Source organism: Paroedura picta, chromosome 6 (assembly GCF_049243985.1).
Source record: "Paroedura picta isolate Pp20150507F chromosome 6, Ppicta_v3.0, whole genome shotgun sequence".
Taxonomy (NCBI): Eukaryota; Metazoa; Chordata; class Lepidosauria; order Squamata; family Gekkonidae; genus Paroedura; species Paroedura picta.
The window spans coordinates 98,309,888-98,337,027 of NC_135374.1; the positions used below are offsets into that span (position 1 = coordinate 98,309,888).

The window sequence follows — 27,140 nt, forward strand, 5'->3', positions numbered from 1 at the left end:
TTTGTTTAATATTTATGTAAAGAAGGAGTTGCCAAAAAGAACAACACAACCAGATTTAACTTTATTAGGGTCACGTCTCTCAAATGAGGGTGCTTGTGAAGAAGAAACTGAAAGGAAAAGTAAGGAGGGTCAAATACCTTCAGGAAGCTGGGAGACGATTTAAAACTACAATGCTTGAAGGTAAAATAAAATGCATGCCACAAGTTAGGAAAGATACAAATGGATATTTTAAAACGACTGCATAGTTAACTAACAAAATAACAGAAGCAGTAAAGGGCAAGAATTCCTTTAAGCAGTGGAAGGCTAGTCTGATTGAGGTAAATAAAAGGCAAATAAAATTCAAGTCGGTGATCAGACAGGCTAAAAGGGACCTTAAAAAACGAGTTGTAAAAAAAAAAAAGACCAACAATAAAAATGTCTTTAAATGCAGCAGTAGCAGAAGACCAGCCAGGGAGGCAGTGGGGCCTTTGGTTGACCAAGGGGTGAAAGGATTAATAAAGCATGGTAGGAAAAATAGCAGAGAAGCTGAATGTGTTTTTATTATTTACTTGTTTGTTTATTTGTCTCTGTTTTCACTGTGGAAGATTATTGTTGTTGTTGTTCGATCTATTGCCCGCCACTCTCAGCACATCAGCTCTTGGCGGGTTACATGAAAAATTTAATACAATAAATACAATCCCCCCAAAAAACCCTTTAAAACCCCATAAAATCACAAAAATACAAAACTATATGGCGGAAACAATAACAGGCAACTCCACTAACAGCTGGGCAGCTAGGGGAGGGGTGTGACAACCAGCCATGCCAATAGATGGACCAGTGTGGAAGCATATCTTCTGGGGGGAGCACCAACCGATCTTCTACCGGCACTGGCCTCATCCATAGACTTGGAAGAAGAGATCTATTTTGCAGGCTTTACGGAAAGCCAAAAGCTCTCCCAGGGCCCGCAGCTCCTCCGGTAGAAGCCAGGACTGAAAAGGCCCTGGCCAGGCATACTTCTCTGGGGCCGGGAATGATCAGCAAGTTGGAACCCACAGAGCACAAAGCCCTGCGGAAGTCATAGGGTGACAAGCGGTCCCTCAGATACATGGGTCCCAGACCGCAAAGGGCCTTGAAGGTCAAAACCAAAACTTTGAATCTGATCTGGGCCACAACTGGCAACCAATACATCTGTCTCAGTACAGGCTGGATATGGGCCCTCCAAGGTGCTCATGAGGACCCTAGCAGCTGCATTTTGCACCAGCTGCAATTTCTGGGCCAGAGACAAGCGCAGGCCCGCATGCAGCGAGTTACAGAAATGAATTCTGGAGGTGACCATCGCATGGATCACCATGGCTAGATGTTCAGGGATAGATACGGTGCTAGTAGCCATGCCTGGCGAAGACAGAAAAATGTCTGGCACGCTACTTTCTTGACCTGTGCCTCCATGATCAGTGAGGCATCCAAGATCACACCCAAATTCCTGGCTTGGGGCACGATGGCAAGTTGTATCCCGGCCAAGGGGAGTAAATACACTTCCTGTTCTGCCCCCTTCTCACCCTCAGAGGAAAATTGTAAGTTTCATTGTGAACTTAGCTATCTCTAACCAGTTAGCAAAAATTAAAGTTCATGTGCTAAGAAAGCATAGGTTGAATCAGCTTGCAGTTTTCTCAGATACCGAGTATATTTGTAATTTTGCTAACATAAAACTAAAGCATTTATAACATTAACATTCCATAAATGTATCAAATATTGCAATTTCATATGCTGTAAGTAATAAATTATGGATTTCGTGTTGTTAAAACACTAAAATTAGTTTATGTTTTACAGAGCAGTAAGTATTGCATTTATTTCACTTTTTCCCCAATAATTCTGACCCCCCCCCCTCTCAGTTTGAACATTTTTAGAAATTTTACATCTCTGCTCTCATATGAGTAAATGACTACATGTTTTGCTCTGGCAGCAAACTTTTTCCAAGGCTAGTGCTTTACTTACCATCCTTTTTTGGGGGGAACCCTTAGAGCAGGGAAGGTATAGAAAGCCTGCAGAGCTTTTCCATAAACACATAAACAAGGTATCATTCAAGTTCCCTGCTGATTGCTAGTCCTCCCTTCCATACATTCTCCAGCTGTCATAAATGGCAGGCAAGTTACTGGCTTTATACATTAAAAGATTAATGGCATTTTGTTTCAGGTGAATGTTTAATATAAGCAGCTGACTGTAATAAACAAGCATCCCAGAGCTCCCCTCCCTTGATAAGACCTCTTATGAGTTTTATGACTTTCATGACAGGTGAAATCCCAACCACCTTCTCCTGCAGGAAAATGCCACAGCACACAAGTGAAAAATATTATTCGGAAGGGCACACATGTGTACTTGCTGTTAGTTCTTGTTCAACAAGAAGTTGAGCGTGACTAAGCATGAAAACATGCTTGCTCACTCTTCCCAGAACTTCCAAAACCCCAAGTTGTCAACCACACTTTAAATGCCAGATAACAAAGGAACTATTGCTCTTCAGTCCCGCATCAATACAAAACTGAAAGTTGTGATTCAAAAGGCTTCATGCCTCAGTAGCTTTGAATAGCATACCTCACATGCTTCGCGGCCATAAAAACCCAAGGTTCGGCCCCCCACCATCTTCAATAAGGAGGATTCCAGATGATAGAACTAGAAAGGCCTCCAGCAAGGGCAGTGCGGTACCCGTGTTCAGTAGGAAATACTGTAATACGACACAGTATAAGCAGCATCCTATGAACATTATCTGAACGATGAAGCATCTCGCTAACCCCTGGCTGGCAGAATTCTTTACTGGTCATAGAATATTTTTGCTTCATGTTGCAGAAAGTGCGGGAGAAGTCCTCCTGCTCAGGATCAGAAATCCAAGCGACCAACTTTTCTCAAAAGCCACACATCAACAACTGAGAGGGAGTGTTACTTAAGTCCTAGCAACAACAGCGCCACTCAAAGAAGCCTGTAACACAATTTCTGCGGTGTTCATCATGAACCCCGTAATTTGTGATGTTCAATCTTTTCTTTCATCCCACTACCATACAGGCTGTTGTCTTTTTCATAAACAAGCTTGCCACGTGAGGGATGTGCGACTGACCCTTCAGTTTAGTGCAAGCAAGATCTCCCACTTTTACGAAAAGCCAAATACTGATACAAAATTAATCCTCCTGAACAAAGCTATGTGTTCTTAATAACAAGAGTTGTATAAACATAGGGTCTTCTCTGTTAAAGGGAAACAGACATCAAAAAGTACTAAAAACAAGGAACCCTAAACCCTTCTATTTCTTTGAAGAAATGTGTTTGAAGCGAGGTGTTTCTAGTTATGGGTGAATGAAATGAGAATTCAGCTGCAGCGGATGGACATCCAGCCTCTGAGAAGGACTAATTAGATCCATCTGAGAAGCCGCATCTACTCTGCTTTGCATGTTTCGGGAAGAAAGCGTTGCTGTAGCCCTTTGAAAAGGCTACATCAAAACACTTGGTTACAGCTGACGCGCATCTACCCACTAGAACAGCATTATTTTTCATAAAAAGACTAAGGGCTACAATAAAGTCATGTTAATAAGCCTGTTTTCTTCTTCCTCTGAGAAAGGCAAGGAAATCTGGAACTGCAGCAACCAAGCTAGTGTTGGTGACAGCAACTCCTACATAATCCCATTTCTCCTCCATGCGACAGAACTTGTCTGAATTTCAGAGTTAGACGCTGCAAGAGGAAATAAACCAGCTAACAAAACAGTTAAACTAGGATCTGTAGAGTTAATCACTGCTTTTTGTTGATTCATGTCCAGCCCCTCAACACTCTGTAGAATACATTGGCACATACATGCGCCGCTGCTATACCAGCAGGAGGAGCTTGTGGTTATTATGCCTTTAGTGATAGAATAAATGGGCACAATCCGACGAGCGTGTGCAGTTCCCCCTCGGTTCAATGAAACCTGTGCAGGAGGCCCTTCAAAGAATATCATGCCTGGTTTGTGCATTCCGGCTCTTTTAATTTCCCTGCTTTTGTGATTGCGTCTGTTCATCAGGCTGTGCGTATCCTGAGCAACAGGCATACTGGGCACCTGCATTTATTCCCTCTTCCCTACGCTCAGATGGTGATCAAAGACTACATGCTGGTAAAGAACCCCCTCCGGGATGAGTATCAAGTTGTTTCACAGTCAAAGAAACTGACCTAGAAACATTCTCTGGTACCTACCATCAAAATTTCCTAATACTACATCAGAAATTCAAAAGCATTTCCATGTAAGGTGATCTATGGCATGATAGCTTTTGTATCTGCTCAAAGCTATGGCACCTTACAAAGCACCATTACAGTCTGTCCAGAGACGGCTTATGCCATCTTGGTATAGAGAGGCGGCGTCTAATCTGGAGAGCCAAGTTTGATTCCCCTACTCCTCCACAGGCAGCCAGCTGGGTGACCTTGGACTAGTCTACTCTGTTCTTGTTCAAGAGAGCCAGTTTGGTGTAGTGGTTAGGAGTGCGGACTTGTAATCTGGCATGCCAGGTTCGATTCTGCGCTCCCCCACATGCAACCAGCTGGGTGACCTTGGGCTCGCCACAGCACTGATAAAACTGTTCTGACCGGGCAGTGATATGAGTGCTCTCTCAGCCTCACCCACCCCACAGGGTGTCTGTTGTGGGGAGAGGAATGGGAAGGCGACTGTAAGCTGCTTTGAGCCTCCTTCGGGTAGGGAAAAGCGGCATATAAGAACCAACTCTTCTTCTTCTTCTTCTAGTCACAGTCCCGATGGTGCTGTTCTCACAGAGCAGTCCTGTCAGAGCTCTCTCAGCCCCCCCCCCCCCACCTCACAGAGTGTCTGTTGTGGGGAGAGGAAGGGGAGGCAATTGTAAGCCGTTTTGAGACTCCTTTGGTTACTGAAACAAACTCTTTTTCTTTTTAGCAAGCTGTGGTTGTTCCTCTTCTACGTGTGAACTATATGCAGTGGAATGGGAATCTTCATTAGAGAATCTTCACCACACAAAATATAAAGATTCCCATTCTAGTGAATATAATTCATGGCAGAACAACCCCTGCTTGCCAATAAGATGGGAGAACCACCAGACAGAACAAAAAGAACACAATAAGATGAGCATCATTTCAGGACCGCAGTATGTATGTGTTCAGGGGAGGGGAGTAGAAAGCATAGTCTGGATTCAGCTTTGTGAAAGTAAAGTGAGGGCTTGATCACTAATACAGAAACTGAGAAAGCAGTTTGTGCAAATCCCTGATATGGTTCAACAAAGGAATGGCTGAAAACGGTACAACATCCTGATTCCACATGTCTGTGATGTGACTCACAATGACATGACTCAGCTTGCAGCCAAATGTGCAGGCACCTTCCACAGCAAAGTCTGAGGTAATGTCAGTTCTACAAGACACAAGAAATGCCATATATGTGGCGACTGTTTCACAGATGGAAGTCGTCACTCAAAAAATACGGTCACAATACATAACGAAAATATAGATTTCCCTTCAAAAGCACTGTGAAAAATATATCACCATATAAAAAGTTTTTGATTTACTCTGCTTGGATGCTGAGGTGCTTAAAGGTAAAGGTATCCCCTGTGCAAGCACCGGGTCATGTCTGACCCTTGGGGTGATGCCCTCCAGCGTTTTCATGGCAGACTCAATACGGGGTGGTTTGCCAGTGCCTTCCCCAGTCATTACCGTTTACCCCCCAGCAAGCTGGGTACTCATTTTACCGACCTCGGAAGGATGGAAGGCTGAGTCAACCTTGTAGGATATTTAGGAAACACTAAAGCATGCAGTTGGGAATAAACACCATGGATGAAAATATTAACTTGCACTGATGAAGAAATCATTTTTAAGCTACTTTCTCTATATTTTTTGTACTCTGTTGGGGGACAGAGGTTTCTAGAAAAGTGAGGTGACGGTTAAAGAGAATCATCTTAAAGTTTACTGATGTTACAGAAAAGTCTGCTTCGGGCAAGCTTAGGTACATGAGTATGAGAACACAGGATGTCTACATGGCTCTTCACATCATTTGTCACATGCTACATCTGCTGGCACCACAGTGGTCGAACAAACCTTTTAAAAAACTCCAAAAGACCTTCTTGCTCCACAAATTAACAATAAAGTAACACAAAATGCAGTTCAATGTAAGGGAAACCTGTTATGTTTCAAAGATTTCTACTGGGGAGTACCCATCTAACCCATCTAATGCATAGTTCTTTTTATAATGCCACCCCTTATGGAATTATGAGTCTGTAATCTTTAAAAAGTTAATCTAATTCCTGACTTTAGAAAGGCATGCTTTGTGTTTAAACTGTAGAGAGAAAAAAAAATTTTTTTGCTTTGCCTGCACGATTGAACGCCTATTCATTGCTCTAGGCAGATTGCTTTTAAAAAAAATCCATGCGAGAAGGGAGAGGGAGGCGGGTGCGAGGGTGGGACATTGAATGCAGAGATAGCGCTACTTTGCCTCCATACCTTTTCTTAGAGTGTGGCTTGATGGTTGCTCTCCTGTAGCTCATGCTTTTTAGGCTGGGGAATCCACTTTATGCGATTCCCCAGCTAGCACTTTTAAATGGAGGATGTAGCTACCGGTTTGCTGCTTGGTCTCTGGATGTTGGTGACGTCGTGTAAAACGCCAAAAATATGGTATCTTGATAAAGTAAGCATTTCACTATATTTATCAGGTATAGAATGGCCTTTGATCTTATGGCAACAGTCGACATGGTAGACTATGAGCTCCTTGCTCAGTGTTTCATCGACATGGTGATATGGGGCATAGCCAACCAGTGGGTTAACGTCTTTCTCCAGGAATGAGGGCATAGGGACACAGTCGGGGAAAATCAATCGCACCTCTGCCAACTCCAATGCGGAGTCCAGCAGGGGGCAGTACTCTCCCCAGCATTATTTAACATCTTTACACACCCTCTAACTAGACTGATCCAGAGCTACGGGCTTGGGTGTCACCAATTTGCAGACGACACCCAACTCTATCTCCTGATTGATGGTTGACCAGATGCCCCCCAGAACCATTGGCCAGATGTTTTGAAGCAGTGGTGGAGTGGCTCAAGGGTAGCCACCTGAAGCAGAAGCCCTCAAAGATGAAGGTCCTGTGGCTGGGGAGGAAAGGGCCAAATCAAGAAGCACATCTGCCCTGCCTGGATGGAGTGCAACTGGCAACTGCACATATGGCCAGGAACTTGGGTGTGATTTTTGATGCCTCCTTGTCAATGGAGGCTCAAGTCACAAGAGGAGCAAAGCTGGCTTTTCTCCATCTTTGCCAGGCTAAGCTACTAGCGCGCTATCTGGCCCCTGAACACCTGGTCACAGTGATCCATGTGATGGTCACCTGTAGACTGGATTACTGTAACTGGCTGTAGGCGGGGTTACCCTTGACCCTAATTACAACTGGTCCAAAATGCTGCAGCATGGGTCCTCACTAGAACAACATGGAGAGCCCATATTAGAATGGTATTGTGGCAACTACATTGGCTCCCAGTAGAGTTCTGGGATTGCTTCAAGGTCTTGGTTCTAACATATAGGGGCATATGCATATCTAAGGGACTGCCTATCTGAATATGTCCCCCAGAGGGTGCTTTGCTCAGCGACTGTAAACTGTCTGGTAGTCCCTGGTCACAAAGAAGTCCAACTGGCCTCAACAAGGGCCAGGGCTTTCTCTGCCAAGCACAGTTCTGTAAGGCCTGCAAGACGGAGCTCTTCTACCAGGCTAATGGTTGATGCCAGTTTGGACAAGTAAATAACAGGGCCTCCCCTGCTGCAACATATCCAGCGCTTCACTCTCACTAGCCCTCCTCAAATGATAAGGACAGTAAACATCTAGCTCTGTAGTTTGGGTATCTTTAATTAAATAAAGGAGTAAGGGCTGTTGGGGAGGAGCTAGGGCGGGACCTGTCCGGGATAAAAACTCGGAGAGGGCCAATCAGAAGCTGCGAAGTGGCTCCTGATTGGGCCCTTCCGAGTGCCACTCAGTGGCCAAGTGGCCAATTGGGAGGCGCGCTATGCGCGCCTCCCTGTTGGCCACTTGGCCCGCCCCAGACTCCGTGCCCACACTCCATCCCCACATGGCTCACTGCCAGGAAAGGAGCAGGGCTGCCGCGTCGAAAACGCAGCCGCCCTGCTCCTTTCCCGCCAGCAAACCATGGCCCTTCCCTACCGACAAGCACTCCCCACAAATACCGGCCCTGCACCCTCGCCACCCTCCCACGCCCTTCCAACGCCAACGCCGATCGCCCGTCCCCGGCAGCCGCCACCCACCCCATTCCCACCCCGAGCCCCAGCACACGACTTCCCGATGCCGGCTTACCACCTTCCCCGCCTGTCCACGGACTTCGCCGCAACCTCCACGCCCAGGCCCCGAGCGCCGCCGAATGCCGCCACCATCGCCCCACCAATGGACAAGGCGGCGCCGAGCTGCTCCGCTCCCAGCAACGCGCCTCCGCCACCGCCACAGAAGGCCGCCCGCCTCCCGGCTCGCCTCCTTCAATGATGCATCACCTGCATGCCAGGACGGCCCCCTGGACTACCGAGGGGACTCGCCAACAGTTTCCACGCTCGCTGCCACTCCGAGCCACCTGAAGCCAGGTTAGTCTTGCCACCAAATCGCCCCATTCCCACGCTGCCACGCCGCAGCTCCGCCGACCACGCCCGTACCCCAAGCCACCCCAAACACGACGTCCCCGCAGCGCTCGCTCGCTCCGGAGCCGCGAGCCGAGACCCAGCCTCCACAACATTTCTCCCTTCCAACCCCGGCCCCGAAGAACCCTACCGGACTCAGAAGGGCCCAGGAGGACAAAGGCTTCTGCAGGCCCATCCATGCCGCGGCCCACCTCACACACCCGACCAACGCCGTCCTCGCCCACGCAGAGGCCTTTTGCCGTGCGGGGGGGGGGGGGCAGAGCCATCTAGCACCCATTTTATTCCTATATAAAATGGGCTTTAGATCTAGTCACCAATAATATTGTATTGTAGATTTTAACTTTGTAACTGTTTTAATTGCATTTTATAAAAGTTGTAAGTAAACCACCCCAAGATGACATAGTCAATAGGGACAGTCCAGAAATGTAAATAATAAGTAAATAAATAAAATACAGCCACTGGGTGACCTTGGGCTAGTCACAGTCCTGTTAGGGCTGTTCTCACAGAGCAGTTCCCTCTCAGAGCTCTCTTGGGCTCATCTACCTCACATGCTGTCTGTTGTGGGGAGAGGAAGGGAAGGTGATTGTAAGCTGCTTCGAGACTCCTTCGGGTAGTGAAAACCGATGTATAAAACCAACTCTTCTTCTTCTCTAAGCTCTGTAATTTTGAGATGGGACAGTACTAGAAACATGGCCTTGTTCAGCAGTAACAAAAACTATTTGGATAGCAAGCTTCCTCCTCCACTTCTACATATATTCCTGCTTCTCACCCATGTTTCATGGTAAGGATTGGGGGGAGTGTCATTCAAACACATGGGAAGCAATCCGATGGAAGCGTGGATTAGGACTGTCTTCCTTTTCAGGGATCTTGCACTGTGGAGGTTTGTTTACGTACAACTCTTGCTTTCCACATAGCTTGCTGAAACCTACTTCCTGTATTCATATGAATCCCCCAGAATGTGAACAGAGGGACCTTCATGAAGGTTAAGTGAGATTTCCATTCATTTTTTAAGGGAGAGAGAGAGAAAAAAACAATAGATAAGGTAGGAATGTATTCTAGGGGGAAAAAAAGGTCATCATCATTACACACAAGGGACCAAAGTTTCCAAAACAAAAGAGAAAGCATGAAAGATGAGGAAGAGCAGCGAGCTGATTCAATAGAAAATATTTCACACTACTATAAATATTGATGCTAGGTTAAACTCGCAAAGCATCAGCTATTGCTGGATACACACACGTAAGCTGTGGGGAGAAAATATGCAGATAATAAATAATGTGGTTGCTTAGCATATGCAGTGAATATTACAGGAAAGACAAGATAAGTACACAGAACTTTTTCTAGCACATTTACCCTCCAGCCAAGCTTCAAACCACTTCCAAAATAGTTGTGTATTCGTCTTTCAAGCTTATTTTGGTTCTCAAGCCAAAACAGCAAGTTAAAGCTTAGTGAAAAGGAATCTCATTGGTGAAATGGCAGCTTCTTATTTCCACTCTGGAACACACCTGGTGAGCTTGTAGGCAGCATGAAAAGACAACCCCACCAGTAAAAACCAGCCTGAATTCTAAGCAAAAAACATTTGACATTCAAGCTGTCGGAAGTAGGATACATGGAGCTAAAAAATCTCTATCCCTTTTATCTCTGAGACTTTTAACATCAGGGGGGTACCAAAATGAGCACGCCTTCCAGCTTTCCAATTCGAAGATATTCGCAGCAGAAAGGAATATAGACCCAATAAATATTGAAAGAGGGCAGGATGCAGCTATAGAAAGCAAGCACCATTGTTTATTTTTCACTCTTTTGTTCCTCAGTCAGCATTCCTCTTCCTTGTGACAGAAAAATTATGTGGTGGAAAATTTGATCAAAGGAACCTTGCACGATTCTAGGCTATGATATGTAGGCTGAATACTGGTCATGCTTCTACTGGGTTTTTTTCCTATCTTCGGCTATTTGTCTTACTATACACCAGTGGTTCTCAACCTTTCTAATGCTGCGACCCTTTAATACAGTTCCTCATGTTGTGGTGACCCCCAACCATAAAATTATGCAAGGGTTCTTTCTCAGAAATTAAACCGAAACTGACCAATGGCATGGAGATCCATTATTCATGATTGTATATAAATTGTATTTTTCCCCAGGGTTTCTCAGTTCAGTTCTGCCTCTTGTCCCACCATGCCGATCTCGGTCTTTTCCGCTGCTCCAGATAGATGAACACTATCTCGATATATCCTGTTGTGTGGATGGTGCCCCCCCCCCCGGCAAGCTGCTTGCCCTGCCGCAACCCCTGTGAATGGGTCATTCCACCCCCAAGGGGGTCTCGACCCCCTGGTTGAGAACCACTGCTATACATGTAACGTTATTTTGATTTCCAAAGTATCACAGGAGAGAACTGTTGTGAGAAATGACCACTGTAAGATCATTCTGGTAGACTGCTCTTCTTTGAAGGCATCCAGACATCGCAAGGGGCATTGGCTCCTGGAACATTCTCTCTAGGAGCCTTAAGCTGTGTCTCAAATATATTTGCTCCTTGGAAACATGGTGGCACGTTGACCCATAAATAGAGCTAGAATTAGTTGAATGATGTGGTTTATTCCATCACGAAAATGGCCAGAGTACTTACATCCAACTACTTTTTAAAAATATGCAGATACGTGGAGACCAATGTGGAATTTTCAGCGTTCTGCAGGGCCTGCAAAACGGAGCTCTTCCGCTAGGTTGAGGTTGGGCAGCAAGGAAGATCATGGCCCCCCTTTAGGAGTGGCAGCTTGCAAGTTCCACCTGTGCCCCCCCCCAGAGGTATTGCTGGGGATTGCTAGGGATGGGACAATGTGTCTGCCATACCTTTATTGTACAGTTTTTATATTGCTGTATTTTATGGTTTTATGTCAGCGGTTTTAATGGGTTGTTGTTGTTGTTGTTGTTGTTGTTATTGTTGTTTTTATCTGACACTTGTAACCCGCCATGAGCCTTTGGGGAGTGGCGGGAGATAAACAGCATCATTATTATAATAAATAAATAAATAAATAAATAAACAAATAAACAAATAAACAAACAAATAAACAAACAGTCCTCCAAAAATAAATGGGAAAATAAGATCCAAACATACAACACCAAATTCCTTGGGTATGGCTTCCATTCATTTTTGAAGCAAGCAATGCAACCAGAAAGAAGTCCTTCCCACTTCTTCCTGGCAAACTTCTTGCAGAACACCAGCGGTTTTTATATACCAGGCAAGAACGGTGTGATACGATAGTGTCCCATTCTTTGAAAGAATCATCCCGCCTTCTAGATCAAATACGAAGTGTTCCCCAAGATGCCAGAGAGTCCCTCCTAATACCACAACATATATACTATATCCATTTTACTCCACTCTCCCTTCAAGGAGCTCAGTGCAACACACACTTCTCAACATCAATTTTTCTGAACAAGTCAATAAACACTTCATTACCGCATGGAATCCTATCCTATAGGCAAGGGTCAGCTGTCTGTTTTCTTTACCAAGATGCATCCTAGCGAACCACGGTGGCCCCACCCCTGCTCCCAAAGTGGGGCTGGCAGCATCTGGCTTCTCAATGCACCAGCCCAAGTGTGGCACAGTTGACCAGAAGGAGCAATCCCTAGTACTAGTTGCCAGAAGAATCAAACTGACTCCCTAGAATCTATCAGACTGAACATTTTTATAAATTTATAAATAAATATAAAATTTATAAATAAATAAATATCATGTATATTTTATTTACACACGTAAACAGTAAGCATCAATGTGCATATGATGATATACAATAAGTCCATAACTTAGCTCAAGGATTTATGTCCACTGGCCTTCATCAGGCATAGCACTTTCCAAAATGTGCTCTAAAAATGTAATTTTACTTGAATAGTCATAGATAAACTGCTGATGAAACTCAATGATGAAAACATCTTCAGGTTCTGTATATGGACTAATTTTATGCAGGGCTGCTATAAGATCAGTTCTTAGAAGATTTTAATGATCAATTAAAGTGTACTAATACTTTTATTGTTCTTAGGAAGTGTGTATGCACAGTAAGTTGCTATTGTGATACAGCTCACTGTTAACTCTTCCTTACATTTGGACCAAAATCAAGTATATTCATACAGATTAAAAGTTGGTGCATGCCGAGCAAACACTTACCAAGAATGTTGACCCTTGACATGAAGCTATAACTGAGTGAGTTGTGTCTCCCAGTTGGACTGACAGCTCCCAGTTACTTGCATCAGGTTTAATTATAGACACTCTATATCATCAAGAGAGAAAGGGAGGGGAGTCCTATTTTAATGCTTATTGCTGGAAGATTATGATTTATCACAGGGTTTAAAAAATTAACCAATACCAGAGATTTAAACCCACATTTACTATACCACCACCACTTACAACAAAATCATTACATAAAGCATCAACCTTAATATTTCGTGGCCACCCCCTTCCAATCACACGAGCTCTCCAAACAGACAGGTCTCTGCAGTGGACTTTCCTCCTGAACTCTATTACAAGGCCAAGGATTTTTCAAAGCATTTGCAATGTTTTGTCTAAATATTCCTATAGCTTCAGTTATTTAATGTATTGATTTATACATTGCCGTTCGCCAAAAGGTCTCACAGTGGTTCACAATGAAATATAAAATCACAGTAAAATCACATAAAACCCCATAAATAACCATTATTACAATAAAAAGATGGCATTCTATTCTATAACTATCCCTGCTTGTTCAGAGAGAGGTCAGACGTTAGTTCCGTAAGAGAGAGAGGAGAAAAACTGGCCGATGGATTACGGATCTTGGATGGAACCCGGGCTCTACCCTGGCCTCAACCATACGCCTGGCGGAAGAGCTCCATCTTACAGGCTCTGCAGAAAGATGGTAGTTCCGACAGGGCCCTTAGCTCTTCCGGGAGCTCATTCCACTAGGTTGGGGCCAGGACCAAAAAGGCCTTGGCCCTGGTCAAGGCCAGGCAAACGTCCTGGGTGCCCAGGACAGTCAGTAGATTCATACCTGCAGAGAGGAAAGCCCTGCGGGGGGCATAAGCAACCAAACGGTCCCGCAGGTAAGAAGGACCCAAGCCGTGTATGGCCTTAGCCGCTGGGCTCAGGTTTTATGAAAATTCAAAAGTTCAGATACTGGGTTAGATCCAGCAGTCCATCAATGGAAGCTGTTGACAGTCTCAGACCTTCCAGATTCTTGCTGGCCTTCCTCAAGTCTTTTCTGAAGTTTTTTCCAAAGGTTGTGGGGGCCACATGGAGTCCTTGTGATTGCCAAACTCCAGGTGGAGGATGGGCATCTCCCACTAATAAATCTCATCTCCAGGTGACAACAGATCAGTTCACCTGGAGAAATTGGTTGTTTTGTAAAGTGGACATTGTGGTATTAAATGCCACTGAATTGTTTTCCCTCCCCAAATCCCACTTTTCTCAGGACCCATCTCCCAAAATCTCCAGGTATTTCCCAAGTCATAGCTCATAATCCTACGTAATAGCCATGACGGAAGGGGAAGAAGGCAAAAAAATGCTCCCTCCTGCCTTTTCCATAGCAAATCTCCTTGTGCTAGATCCAATCCAGAGTCACACGTACAGTTAGTTGTATGAATACTTGCAATCATATGCAGCAATCCCAATAGATTTTGAAAGTCTGAGACAGCCTTGCTAGGAAGACAGTATAAAAAATCATCAAATAAATTAATTAAATAAGTTATATAGTTTGTTCCCATATCCCACGTATAGCCTAGGAGAACCATAAAGCATACTAGATTAATTGCCACATGCAACTCACACCATGTGCAATTGCTATGTGCCAGCCACACATTTTCACACCATTTCAAGAACAGCCTGCTCAATCTTTCATTTTAGATCCCAGATCTCAGGGTAATTTTGAATTCACACCAATAATATGCAAAGAGAAGGGGGTTTAATATATCCCAACCATAAACTTAAATTGATTATGTAACAATCCATCATTCCCTTTTCTACTATCACTGCTCCCACTGAAAGATCTTTAACAAATAGTAGCCAAATCCAATTTTTAAAGTTTCAATCATGAGTAAAGTTTCATATAATAACTGCTATGTTTGCGGTGGCTTCTACAGAATTGCTGTACTTTTTTGTGTAATGTTAGTTTTGTTAGTTGCCCTGAACATCCCCATGGAAAAATAGAACATTACAAATCATTTAATGAGCCTTCAAGCATTGGAGGGACTTCAGATTCGTATGTAACCATATCCTTCTTCAGGGTATCTCTTAACATGCTTGAACATTAATGGCTTTGGTATTACTGATAAAAGCAGCAAGAGGAAGACAGAATGTAGAATTCAGGGGAGCAAAAAGAAATGTTTTGAAATGCCTGCTTCAAAAAGCACTTTCTTGCTTCCCAGAATTAAATTTTGGTGGTCTTATAGGTGCCACTAGACTGATGTTCTATTGCAATGCTTCCAGCCTTCCTTATCACATGTTGCTAAAATGGATTTGAGAGTTCCTGAAAACGTCAGGGCATAGGAATGGCCTCTGAACCGCTCTGTGGAAAGCACGTGAATGGACGATGGCTTGTGAAGAACACACCGCCACAGAAACCAGTAATAACATGATTTGTCTTACTTAAATGTTTCAGAAGATGACCGTTTCCCAATGCAACCTTTATATTTTTCAACAACTCCCTGCAGAAATGCAAAGCCTAACTGGTTTGTCCTTTCAGACTGTCCTTAAATTGTATTCTGCTGTGATGTTTCAGACATTTGACAATAGTTAGGATGTGCCAGCTGCTTACTGTGCTCATCATACTTTCACATGGTTACCCTGTGCTCTCTCCTCTCTTCCTTTTCAGTTGGCTACCTGTTCATTACCATAATTGGCCCACTTTTCTCCTTGAGTTCTTCCCCTGTGGTCGCATGCCCCCGTTATCACTGAACATATGCTTGGTGATTTCATTATGACAGAAATCTATTTGTCTCCTGCTCTTTACATACTTCAAATAATCTCCTAATATAGCATTTCATTGCTGAATAGCTGAATTAAAGCTGATAAAAGTCGATGATGGGAAAAAATGTTATCAAGATCTCTCTATTGTCTTTGGCAAAAGAACATTCATGTTTTTTCATCATACATACATTAGTAGATGGATATTAATCCCAAATATGGGATGGGCAGGCTTGCCCACAGCCACATCACACAAATGTGGGACAAAAATGTACAATCGGGACTGACCACAGGATCACTGCCTGATGACTGACAGTTTCTAAGCCTAGACTAGGTCATCAATTTGTATAATAAATAACTCCTACTGAAGAAATTAAAGGTAAAGGTATCCCCTGTGTAAGCACCAGGTCATGTCTGACCCTTGGGGTGACGCCCTCTAGCGTTTTCATGGCAGACTCAATATGGGGTGGTTTGCCAGTGCCTTCCCCATGTCTGACCCTTGGGGTGACGCCCTCTAGCGTTTTCATGGCAGACTCAATATGGGGTGGTTTGCCAGTGCCTTCCCCAGTCATTACCGTTTACCCCCCAGCAAGCTGGGTACTCATTTTACCGACCTCGGAAGGATGGAAGGCTGAGTCAACCTTGAGCCGGCTGCTGGGATTGAACTCCCAGCCTCATGGGCAAAGCTTTCAGATGGCTGCCTTACCACTCTGCGCCACAAGAGGCTCTTATTACTGAAGAAATTAGCAATGTCCAATTCATACAATCCCAAGCTAATGTGGAATCAAATCTGAAACTGTGCTGAACCTGCATTATACAGTTCAAGTATGGCGGGTTGGACATGACTGAACAGATAGGGGAAAGCCCCTGCAAGGTAAGTACATATCTGCGGGAACCCGGTAGTTGAAGATCTGCCACACTATCTATTGGAATATCCACTTTACACAGATCCAAGGAAGAAATTTCTAAATAAAATTATTCCAGGGGCATTTTCTTCAGCTCATGATAAATTAAGGTATTTGCTTTCTGAGACGGACCCATTTGTTACACAAAGGGCTGCCACCTTTGCTTTGGCCGCAAGAAAGATTCAATCTGGCCTTGTGGCAAATCAGCAGAATGTATGGGTTAAGTGTACTTTTTATTCTGGTTAAGTGATAATCTGTGTTTGTTTTGAACAATTTTATTGTTATCTGATCTTGTGATGGCCTATTGCCTAGTGCAATGAAGTTCGACTACTATACAGTTCATAGTAGTAGTAGTAGTAGTAGTAGTAGTAGTAGTAGTAGTAGTAGTATTAGTAGTAGTAGTAGTATTAATTAATAGTAGTAGTATTAATTGAATTTGTAGCCCGCCACTTCCGCGAAGGCTTTTGGCGGATAACAATAAAAACCCCAATAAAATTCCCCTAAAACAATTCAAAAACCCAAACACTAAAACACAGCAATGAAGGGAAAGTGGATATTTTAATGGCAGAGCACATGCTCTACACATGAAACAGCCATGGTTTCATCTCTGGCATCTTCAGGCATTTTTCAAAGAATCTCAGATAGCTGGAAAATACCTCAACCTGAGAACCTGTAAAGCCGCTGCCAATCACAGTAAACAGTACAGGAGCTCTGTGGATCAAGGAAAATACTATATGAAGATCCCTCAAGATCGGCCAAAGCACCAGAAGCTAACACAGAAGTACAAGTGTGTGAGTGAAGACATTTCCTCAGAGGGTGGAAGACATAAAGTTGTCGTCAAACTGAATCCGCCTGGTGCTTAGCTGACTTAATTTGCTTTTATTGGCTCCTTGTTGCCAAAATTATGCTTTAAAATTATACTAAGAAGCTTTTTTTACCTAATAGCAGCAAGTACTTATTTCACTGAGGATGATGGAGGTGGGGGTTTCCTAGCGCCAGTGGTTTTTGAGAATAAACAGCCTGCTTTCCTTCACTCTCAGAAGCCTTTTGTTTCCTAGAAAACTTTTGAGGAAGTGCACTTTGAAGAAATATCTGCTCAGTGGGCCTTTGTGTGCAGCTTTGCAGCTGACAGCGCAAAACTCTTGCGTCTTCGTTGGGGCAGCAAAGGCCTTCCTCCAATCTCTGCAGTTACGCCTACTTATCTATGCTCCATTTGGTTTGCCGCCAGCCTATTTTATTTTCAAACATTTACGGACTATTCTTGTTCTACTGCTGTTTTCCATTTCTTGCATTTCATTCTCAGTTCTAGTTCACCAGGGTTCGATCGGGGTGTGCTGCTTTGGTAGGCGGATATGCAGTTCTTTCTCCTTCATACCGCACGGTGTTCTAAAACTACCACACAGCTTGGATATATAAAACGACCACAGAAATACGCCTGCACAGCCCTAAAAATCATGACAAGAGAAAAGCACCACCTTTTAAAGCCAACTCACTAATCTGAGTACATTCCCACAAAGCAAGGAATGTTTATTAACACACCATACGTCTGAACTCACAAATGATTTGTTTCTTTTATAAAGCACAAGTACAGACACTAAGTACAAAATCTGAGTACAGTGAGGATTTTTTTTTTTGCCAGAGCAAAGCTTTTCTTTTAACGAAAGAGTCACTTGATCCAATCCAGGTAACAGGCATGAAGAGGTAAATATCAGAACAAATTTGAGGAAGATCCTCTCCCAGTTAGCCATAATTTTCAAGATATTAAACTTAGATTTTCTACATATACCAAACATTATTCCAATGCTTTTAGATCACAATCCCTATAATGTTTACTGTGTGTGTGTGACACTATGAGGCCCATTATGCACAGCCGCCGAAATGGCGATTTCGGGTCACATGGAAAACGCGGAGGGGGAAGAAGCGAAGCAAACCGCTTATGCACGGGACGGGACACAATGGCGGCAAAACCCAGAGTAACCGATTATGCACGCGGTGACCCCGGTGCCTCTTCTGGTTGCGCCCCGGTCACCCAGAAGCTGCGCTTTCTTCCGCGTTTCGCTAATGCGGCTTTTTCGGTGGCATGCACCAAATCTGCAGCCGGTTGCAGCCGGCACCGTGCATTATCGGTGATTTTAGTCGCCGCCATTCCACCCCGAATGTGCGCTATTCCCCCCGTGCATAATGGGTCTGAGTGGTGAATGATTAGTATAACAAAAAGCGGCAAACAGATTTTAATGACCGTAATCACCTGGTATGGTCAGCTATGACCACACAGTTAAGGTGTAGGATACATGGATAAAATGTAGCCAACCCATTGTTTCACTTCTAAATTAAATAAATCAGAGGCCCATTCAAAGAAAGAGTATCTACAATTCTTACTCCTATAAATATCCAAAGGTACTTCCATTATTGGGATCAGAATCCCCATTTATTTGGTAGCGTTTGTGCTTATTTTTGTAAAATAAACCACTTCTGAGTTGAAATGTATGGCGCATCAAAGAAAATTAAGTACATAAGGTTCCACTTTATTCTGTCCCAGCTCTAGTTAAGCTCACTGAATGTTCATTCTCTGCAGGATTTTAACATATTCAAAGTTCTTCATCTGCCTTGAGCTTTGGAAAATGCCGCTATGATTTTTCCCTTACTTGCAATTTATGTCTGCCATTAACCGAGAAAGCCTATGGTTTTGTTTGCTACCATGAAAATGGTTAGAGAGAGTATGAATGCAGTGATCCTGATATAAATAAATGTTCCCTTAATGTTCCTTTCAGAGCTTTAAACACAAGTTATGGCAGGGGTAGTCAACCTGTGGTCCTCCAGATGTTCATGGACTACAATTCCCATGAGCCCATGGCAGCATTTGTTGAGGATCCCTGTTCTATGGGAGAGATAGCAATCAAGGATGATGTACAGCAGGGGTAGTCAAACTGCGGCCCTCCAGATGTCCATGGACTACAATTCCCATGAGTCCCTGCCAGCATATGTTGCCAGGGAACGCTGGCAGGGGCTCATGGGAATTGTAGTCCATGGACATCTGGAGGGCCGCAGTTTGACTACCCCTGGTGTAGAGGGAAGAAAAGGATACAAGGGATGAAGAAAGTGTTTGTTTTGTAGGCAGAAGACTGACAGAAGTAATACTTAAGGTAGAAGAGATATTTTAATTATGGTATACCCAACTAAGCAGGATCAGCCCTGGTTAATATTTCAATGGGAGACCACCAAAGAAATCTAGGGTTCCTACACAGAGGCAGGCAATGGCAAACTACCTGTGCTCATTTCTTACCCTGAAACCTTTATAGCAATGGATCTCAACATGGGGGTCGGGACGACCCTTTCACAGGGGTTGCGGCAGGGCAAGCAGCTTGGCTGAGAGGCACCATCTATACAACAGCCTTGCGGGGTAGATCAAGATAGAGCATTCATCTGCCTGGAGCAGCGGAAAAGAGCAAGATCGGCATGGTGGGACAAGAGGCAGAACTGAACTGAGAAACCCTGGGGAAAACCCAATTTATATACAATCATGAACAATGGATCTTCATGCCATTGGTCAGTTCCGGTTTAATTTCTGTGAAAGAACATTTGCTTAATTTTATGGTTGGGGGTCACCACAACATGAGGTATTCAAGGGTCGCGGCATTAGGAAGGTTGAGAACCACTGCTTTATAGGGAGCCATAACTTGGCTCTGACTTGACGTTCCACATCGCTCAATTACTCCAAAGAGTTACAAAGCATTTGTTCACACAGGCAGTGTTAGAGGAGAAGGCTATCAGAGAATTGAGAGAACCAGTCTTCTCAGACAAAAATATTTGGTAGAGAAAATAATATTTTAAAAACCCAGGTTACGTTGATGTCAATTTAGAAACTTTACCTACAAAGAATTATATTTCCTGCTTCCCTGCCAAGGCTTTGGTTGTCTCTATATCATCAGCTTTTATAACTGGTATTTTCCATGTTGAAATAGATTTGCAGCTAGGATGTCTCGCAGAATGGACAAAATAAGATATTGGTGGTGGTGGGGAATCAGGCATCACCATAATTAAATTAAAACCTCTACCAAAAAAAAAAACATTTGAAGATGCATTAATATAAAGCAGATCAAAATACCCCCAGCCATTTGGGCTTTGATTATTGGTAAGCAATCAGAATGGAAAACCTGAATAAAACAATACGCAGCTTGATAGAAAGGTACAACTGCTGAAGATCATGCACTATAAAACAGGAGTTATAAGAACAGAAGTACAGATAATTTTATGAAGATTCAAAATATCCAAAGCAGGAAGGTAACAAAACAAAAAGGGAGGGGGGACTGTATGAAAATCTCATTTATCTGAAAAAGAAAAATCTCTGAATAAGTTCTATGAGAATCAGAATAAAGCACACAAAATTCTCCAGTTTTTAAAAACCAGCGTTACCAAAATTGCATCACACGGCACTATACAAATGGCTGTGTGCCCCCTCCCCCAGTTGCACAATTACTTATTTGGGCTGCTAAATGAAAGCTATCTATTGTCTTAAGACAATATTAATGGTCAAAATATAATTAAGAAATCCTTCATCATAACTTTCACCATAGGAGAGCCTGTAAGATGATCAAGAATAATGTGCCGGATTCTTTAGTCACCGAGGTCAATTCCTGCATACAAATCTTTACGGCAGAGGGGGGGGGGGGACCTTCAGAAAGTGGGCCATTCATCTGAACCAAGTTCAGAGAATTTCCAGCACTGTGAAAAGATATGTTATGCAAGCACATAGATGTATTCAGTGGGGGTAGACTGAACCAGCTACACGGAGACTACAAAGAAGCCCTCCCATGGCTCATGAATAAGTCGAGGAAATGATCAGAAAAAAAATAGAGAGATGTTTAGACAGATGGCCCACTTAAAATGCCTGGGACAGGGCATAAGCAATTTTAATGAAACTTTAGATCTAGCACAGAAATTGTGGTTGTCTTCCAAAAGGGGGGAAATCAAGAAAGGCAAATAGAAATTTAACAGTTCACACAACAGTTCATTTTATGGCACACAAAAATAAAGAAAAGACAAAACATTTTCCAGCATTATTTGTTTAATAAGTTCACATTAAAAAAAGATCCTTCGTAGTGCCTTCAGCAATGGAGAGGATGAGGAATATAAAAGCATGGAATGGATAGATTAAAAGAATTTTAAACAGAAGCTGTCTGCCAAACATAACAAAACAAAACAAAAAAACTGACGCTTTACTATTCAAGTGCTTTCAACATCTTCCAGTATAAAAATTCGGAACAGTACCCAAAAAAGAGATAAAAGCAGGACTTTCATTTTTTTTTAAACTAAAATATGTAAAATATTCTGCTTATTTATCATACATTAATACACGCAGACACACCCAACCTGCTTTTCAGCCCTGTTCATACTCTCTGTTTCTCTGTGTGTTAAGAAAGAAAATTACATTACACCATAATAATGTGGCAATTCTTGAGACACTCACAGGACACACCACCCTTCACTCACTTTCTTAGACTACCTTAATAAACCATCTATTCAACAGCATCTGTCAAATGAGTTTTATAGTTGCTTCCATATAAAATGAGCAGAATTCCTGTAAATACAATACTTTGTATTTTATGATCTTCCATATTAGTCAACAGGTGCCAATTATTTCTATGAGAGAAGGAGAACAATCCATAAGATGTTCTTCCTTTAGACAACAGGGACCTCAGTATTTGGAGGGAAGAGGCGGTTTTTGCCCTGACTCCAATCATAGAATCATAGAATCATAGAATCATAGAATCATAGAATCACAGAATCACAGAGTTGGAAGGGGCCATACAGGCCATCTAGTCCAGCCCCCTGCTCAACGCAGGATCAGCCCTAACCATCCTAAAGCATCCAAGAAAAGTGTGTATCCAGCCTTTGCTTGAAGACTGCCATCATAACTGTCAACATTAACCATACTGCTCCAAGATAAAGATTTCTATTGGGCCCCAATCCCATTCCTTTCTGATTTAGAACATAGCTTGAAAACAAATCATATGACTGGTCAACTACAGGGGTCCCAAGGGCAACCAGGCCCCCGAAATTTTGTTATCTCCATCTCTCTTCCACCTAACTACACTACAAATGGCTGATTTTCATCTCCGAGAGAGTAGGGTTGCCAGCATCCAAGGGGGAACAATAGATTTCCTGGAATTACAACTGATTTCCATACTCTGGTTCCCCTAAAGAAAATGACAGTGGATGAACTTTATGACATTATAACCTACTGAAGTCCCTCCCATTAACAAATCCTGCCCTCCCCAGACTTCACCCTAAAATCTCCAAAAATTTCCCAAACTAGAATTAGAAACCCTAAATGAGAGACACAGTGCACTCCTTAATAGGGCCATACCCTTCCAAATCCACTGAAGTCAATGGGCTTAGAAGAGATTAACTTTGTTCAGGAGAATAGAAATTTAATCTATACTGAAAGATTATTATCAAACTACTGAAACCAGGGAAGTTAGTAGCCTTCCACCTTGGCCTGTAATCCACTTTTTGTATATGTTACAAGAGAAACACAGCAAATGAATCTGCTAAATAAATAAATTAATCTGCTACAGAACTATAATGTATTAAACCGACACCACTGTCTGTGCAAAAACTGCAAACACCTTTATTTGAACCACTCACTGAGGAAAACATTACTGAATTCCTAGATAATACAAGGAAAACTAATCAATTTACCAGTCTGGTAGAGTAGTTAATACCAGACTAGGATTAGAGAGAGCCTCTTGTGGCGCAGAGTGGTAAGCGGCAGAAATGCTGTCTGAAGCTGTCTGCCCATGAGGTTGGGAGTTCGATCCCAGCAGCCGGCTCAAGGTTGACTCAGCCTTCCATCCTTCCGAGGTCGGTAAAATGAGTACCCAGCTTGCTGGGGGGTAAAATGGTAATGACGGGGGAAGGCACTGGCAAGGCCACCTTGTATTGAGTCTGCCATGAAAACGCTGGAGGGCGTCACCCCAAGGGTCATACATGACTCGGTGCTTGAACAGGGGATACCTTTACCTTTAGGACTAGAGAGAGCTATGGTAAAATCCCTGTTCAGCCACAAGGTTTACAAGGCAAAACTTGATCAATTATTATGTCTCTGCCTAACCCATCTCTAAGAAGCATTCTGATGCTTAAAAAGGTATGGAACTACTAGAATCATAGAGTTGGAAGGGACCTCATGGGTCATCTAGTCCAACCCCTGCACTATGCAGGACAATCAGAACCCTATCTCTTATCCACTGTAACCTGCCACCCCTTTAAGCCTATGTCACTCAGAACCCTTAAAAGGAAATACAAGAAAAATATGTCAATGTACATACATTTAAATAATCTAAAAGCTGAGTTCAGCTTTTAGGTACTGCAAACATATAGATATAATACTTTACAACTAGAGCAGGCAATCTTTGTTCTGAGTGGGGGGGGGAGATGCTGGTATGCTGGTAAACAAAGGGGGTAGGTGAGTGTTGTATTTGGTCAGGCATACCTATACTTACTTATTCTGCCAAAGGCTCAAAGACTAGTCTTGGACCCAGTGGTTGTTGCTCAGGTGTGGAAAGCAATGATGTCCATGGCCTTCGTCTAAGCTGCTACCCCAGCAGTGCTTCTAGAATCTCAGGGGCTTACGCTCAGTTGCAAGGGTGGGACATCCAGCTCAGCATGTGTAGCATGCTGAGGAATGTGTAGCATGCTGAGGATTGCTTATTCTTTTTAACAAAATAGCACAGCAAAAAGACAAGTCTGAGGACCTCCATGTTTAAGGCAATACTAGAGAAGAAGACAGAGGCATGGGTAAAAGAATGCTATCAATTTTACCTTGACATAATAATAAGGATTTCACTTGCTTCAGCAAATGCTTCCCGAATTTAGACTGATGCTCACATCCAAGCAGAATCTAGCTTTGGATTCAAAGTGAAATTCTCATCCCCTACAATATAGCCTACTGTTTTAGTCTCAACAATTTGTCCAGCAGTAACTCCAGGCTGCTTTTCTACAGCACACCAGTTGCTCCCTTACAAATTACTATCTTCCAAACAGTGCTCAGGCTCACACTGACGCACACATCAACCAATGAATAGTGGCTTTTGCTTGGATTTCGTTCTGAGTTACAAATTCCTTGCCATTCTCCCCCATCTTCCAGCTTCCTGCAGTCTTTGCAACTGTTTGGCCCAGGCCCTGTTAAAACTCAGAACTGGACACCCATCAGTGCTGTCTCTCAAACAGAGAAAGCTGTAGATCTTTGGTTTTTAAAATGTTTTCTATGGAAATATAGGTTTATCAAGGAAATGTTCTGCAGCAGTTGAGCCATGTAAAACCTATTGTAAATTAATACCACCTAAATAGAAGTATCCCCAACTGCAATCATTCTCCTGCAAGGTAAAGAGTTTGAAGTGCACTCAGGCACTAAGACCGCCATTCTCCTGGGGGATGTGGGCAAATGCCTGTTCTTGAGTGCCAGACTCTGCTGGGCCTCTTCATTCCAGTCAGAGCGAGGAGCGGTGGCAGGAAGTAATGTTGCGTGATAAAAGCCACAGAGATGAGGAAATTCCTAGAACAGACGTTCTCAATGGCCCTGGAACGGTTTCCTGAATGGGTGGGAATTAATTACTTTTTAATTTATTTATTAAATTTGTTAAACATATCAGGTGATATGACTATATATGGTCATGGTCCACCCACCCTTCCCAAAACGGCCAATGATGGAAGGGGAGAGGCCCTGGGTGGGTGTGCACATAGTTCTGCTTCTCAACCATATTCTGCATAAGCACACCTCTTTGGTTTCAAGGGTTTCTCAATGGTGAAAAAGTTGAGAAAGGCCATCCTAGAGCATCACAACATCACTTCCCAGGACCAGAAGTGATGCACAATGTTGTTTCTCACACGCACTCCCCCAAAAGTCACCCATTAGTTGCCAGCACTAAAACCCTATCAAGCACACTCAATTCACATAAAGGGACAATGAAGTACAACAGATACTGCTAGTGCCCTGAATGAATGCCTACAACCTAGGACATGCTCCAAAATTCTCTTCCACAAAGGACTATGAGAAAGCAGGACTTTCTTTGGCAGACAAAAATCAACAGGGAAAGAGATCTTCATATGAGCAGAGAGATGGAAAAAACACGGTTTTAGACAAAGGCCATCTGGGGAGAAAGTCTCGGTAATACTTGCTGATAATGATTCTATCACATTCACTGTTGGAAGTTTTTTAAAAATGTGTTCACTAGCATTTACTCTAAAAAGAAGACTCAACCCATGACATGACATTATATTTAAGGGAAGTGCATAAGTATAGTAATGTATTTCTTTAGTTAATAAAGATGACTATTACTGAACACATGTCAACTTCGGCCCTGGCATATCGAATGTCAAATCAGTAGCTCTTTCAGTTAGAAAAGGCTAGATTAAAATATAATATGCTCTCAGGAACTGAGTTCTCATGAGGAAAGAACCTCCAGTATATTAACTGATACCACATGTTTGACTCACTTTGGCCAGATTTGGTCACAAAACCTTGCCAAACCACTTTCTGGCATAGGACAGGCTGCAGTAGCTTCTAGTTTAACTTAAAACAAGGGGACCTGAAAGAGAGCTTGGAAATTAACAGGATAAACTGATTTTAAACCCCACTATTAATGTCACAGTGCTTAACAAAAAAATAATTCTAACAAAGCTGGTAAATATATCTGACCGGATCTATAAATCAACTGGATAATCAAAACCAAATCACTTTCACAATTGACTAGTGAAAAGCTAGCACTCCTAACCACAATATCAGGCATGTTATTTTTCCAAGGCAAATGGGTTTTCTAAAAGAATGTTTATAATAATATCAACAATGCAAACTTGCAGAATTATTCTATAATATTAATTGTCTTGCCACCTAGGCAAAAAACAATCATAGTCACAATCCTGGACAAGAGATACAAAACCTGAAGCAGAAATTTAAACTCAGTAACACTACAAAACTGAAACATTTCATAAATACATTATATTTTGGAGGAAGTAAGACCAATGAAGGAATTTTTGGTTGTAATTTCCTTAGCAGAATCATAATATTTCTTCAATTTGTATTCAAGTTTAATTGTTATATATTATTCAAATGCAATGTAATAATTTGTAAGATATTTATACGTTATAATTAAACCTACAAAGCTTGCAGTCCATACATCGGGATTCCCTTATAAACCTGAAGACTACAAATTTAATTATCTGGGTTTTTTTTTTGGGGGGGGGGGTTACAGATAAATCTGCATTCTATTGGGCCATTCCAAATTTTGCTCATAATAATTCTGTTACCAGATTCTCTTCTGACGTTCTACTTTAAAACTAAGCAAATTTGTGCTAAGACTTGAGAACTGAACAAGAGACTTCATCTCACTGCACAATATACCCAATTTAAAAGGGTTAAACAAAAAAAAATGCAAACATTTAATGCAACATTAAGCATGTGAAATAAAATCCTGATTGCCTAAGGGGAAGCATGCTATGCTGTTACCCTAGTGACAGGTTAAAAAAAAAAGTATTGTAAGCTGAATGGCTGTATGATATGAAATTAAAATGTTTCACATTGAACAATCCAAAATGAATTGGGAAAGGTTAGAACAGAGGAGGGAGAAATCAATTCTCCAATGGCAGCGCTGAATAGAAGAGAAATATGAATAGGATTTGTCAGTGGGGTGCAACAGCTGCCAAA

At 42.7% G+C, this 27,140-nt stretch overlaps 1 protein-coding gene across 1 annotated transcript in view; it reads right to left on the minus strand.

The window, feature by feature from the left end:
* PCCA (propionyl-CoA carboxylase subunit alpha) overlaps window positions 1–27,140 on the minus strand; it is a 279,452-nt gene that overhangs the window by 96,344 nt on the left and 155,968 nt on the right. Inside the window, exon 19 of the mRNA XM_077343823.1 lies at window positions 12,768–12,870. Coding sequence (XP_077199938.1) covers window positions 12,768–12,870 — 103 coding nt within the window. The remainder of the gene's footprint in view (window positions 1–12,767; window positions 12,871–27,140) is intronic.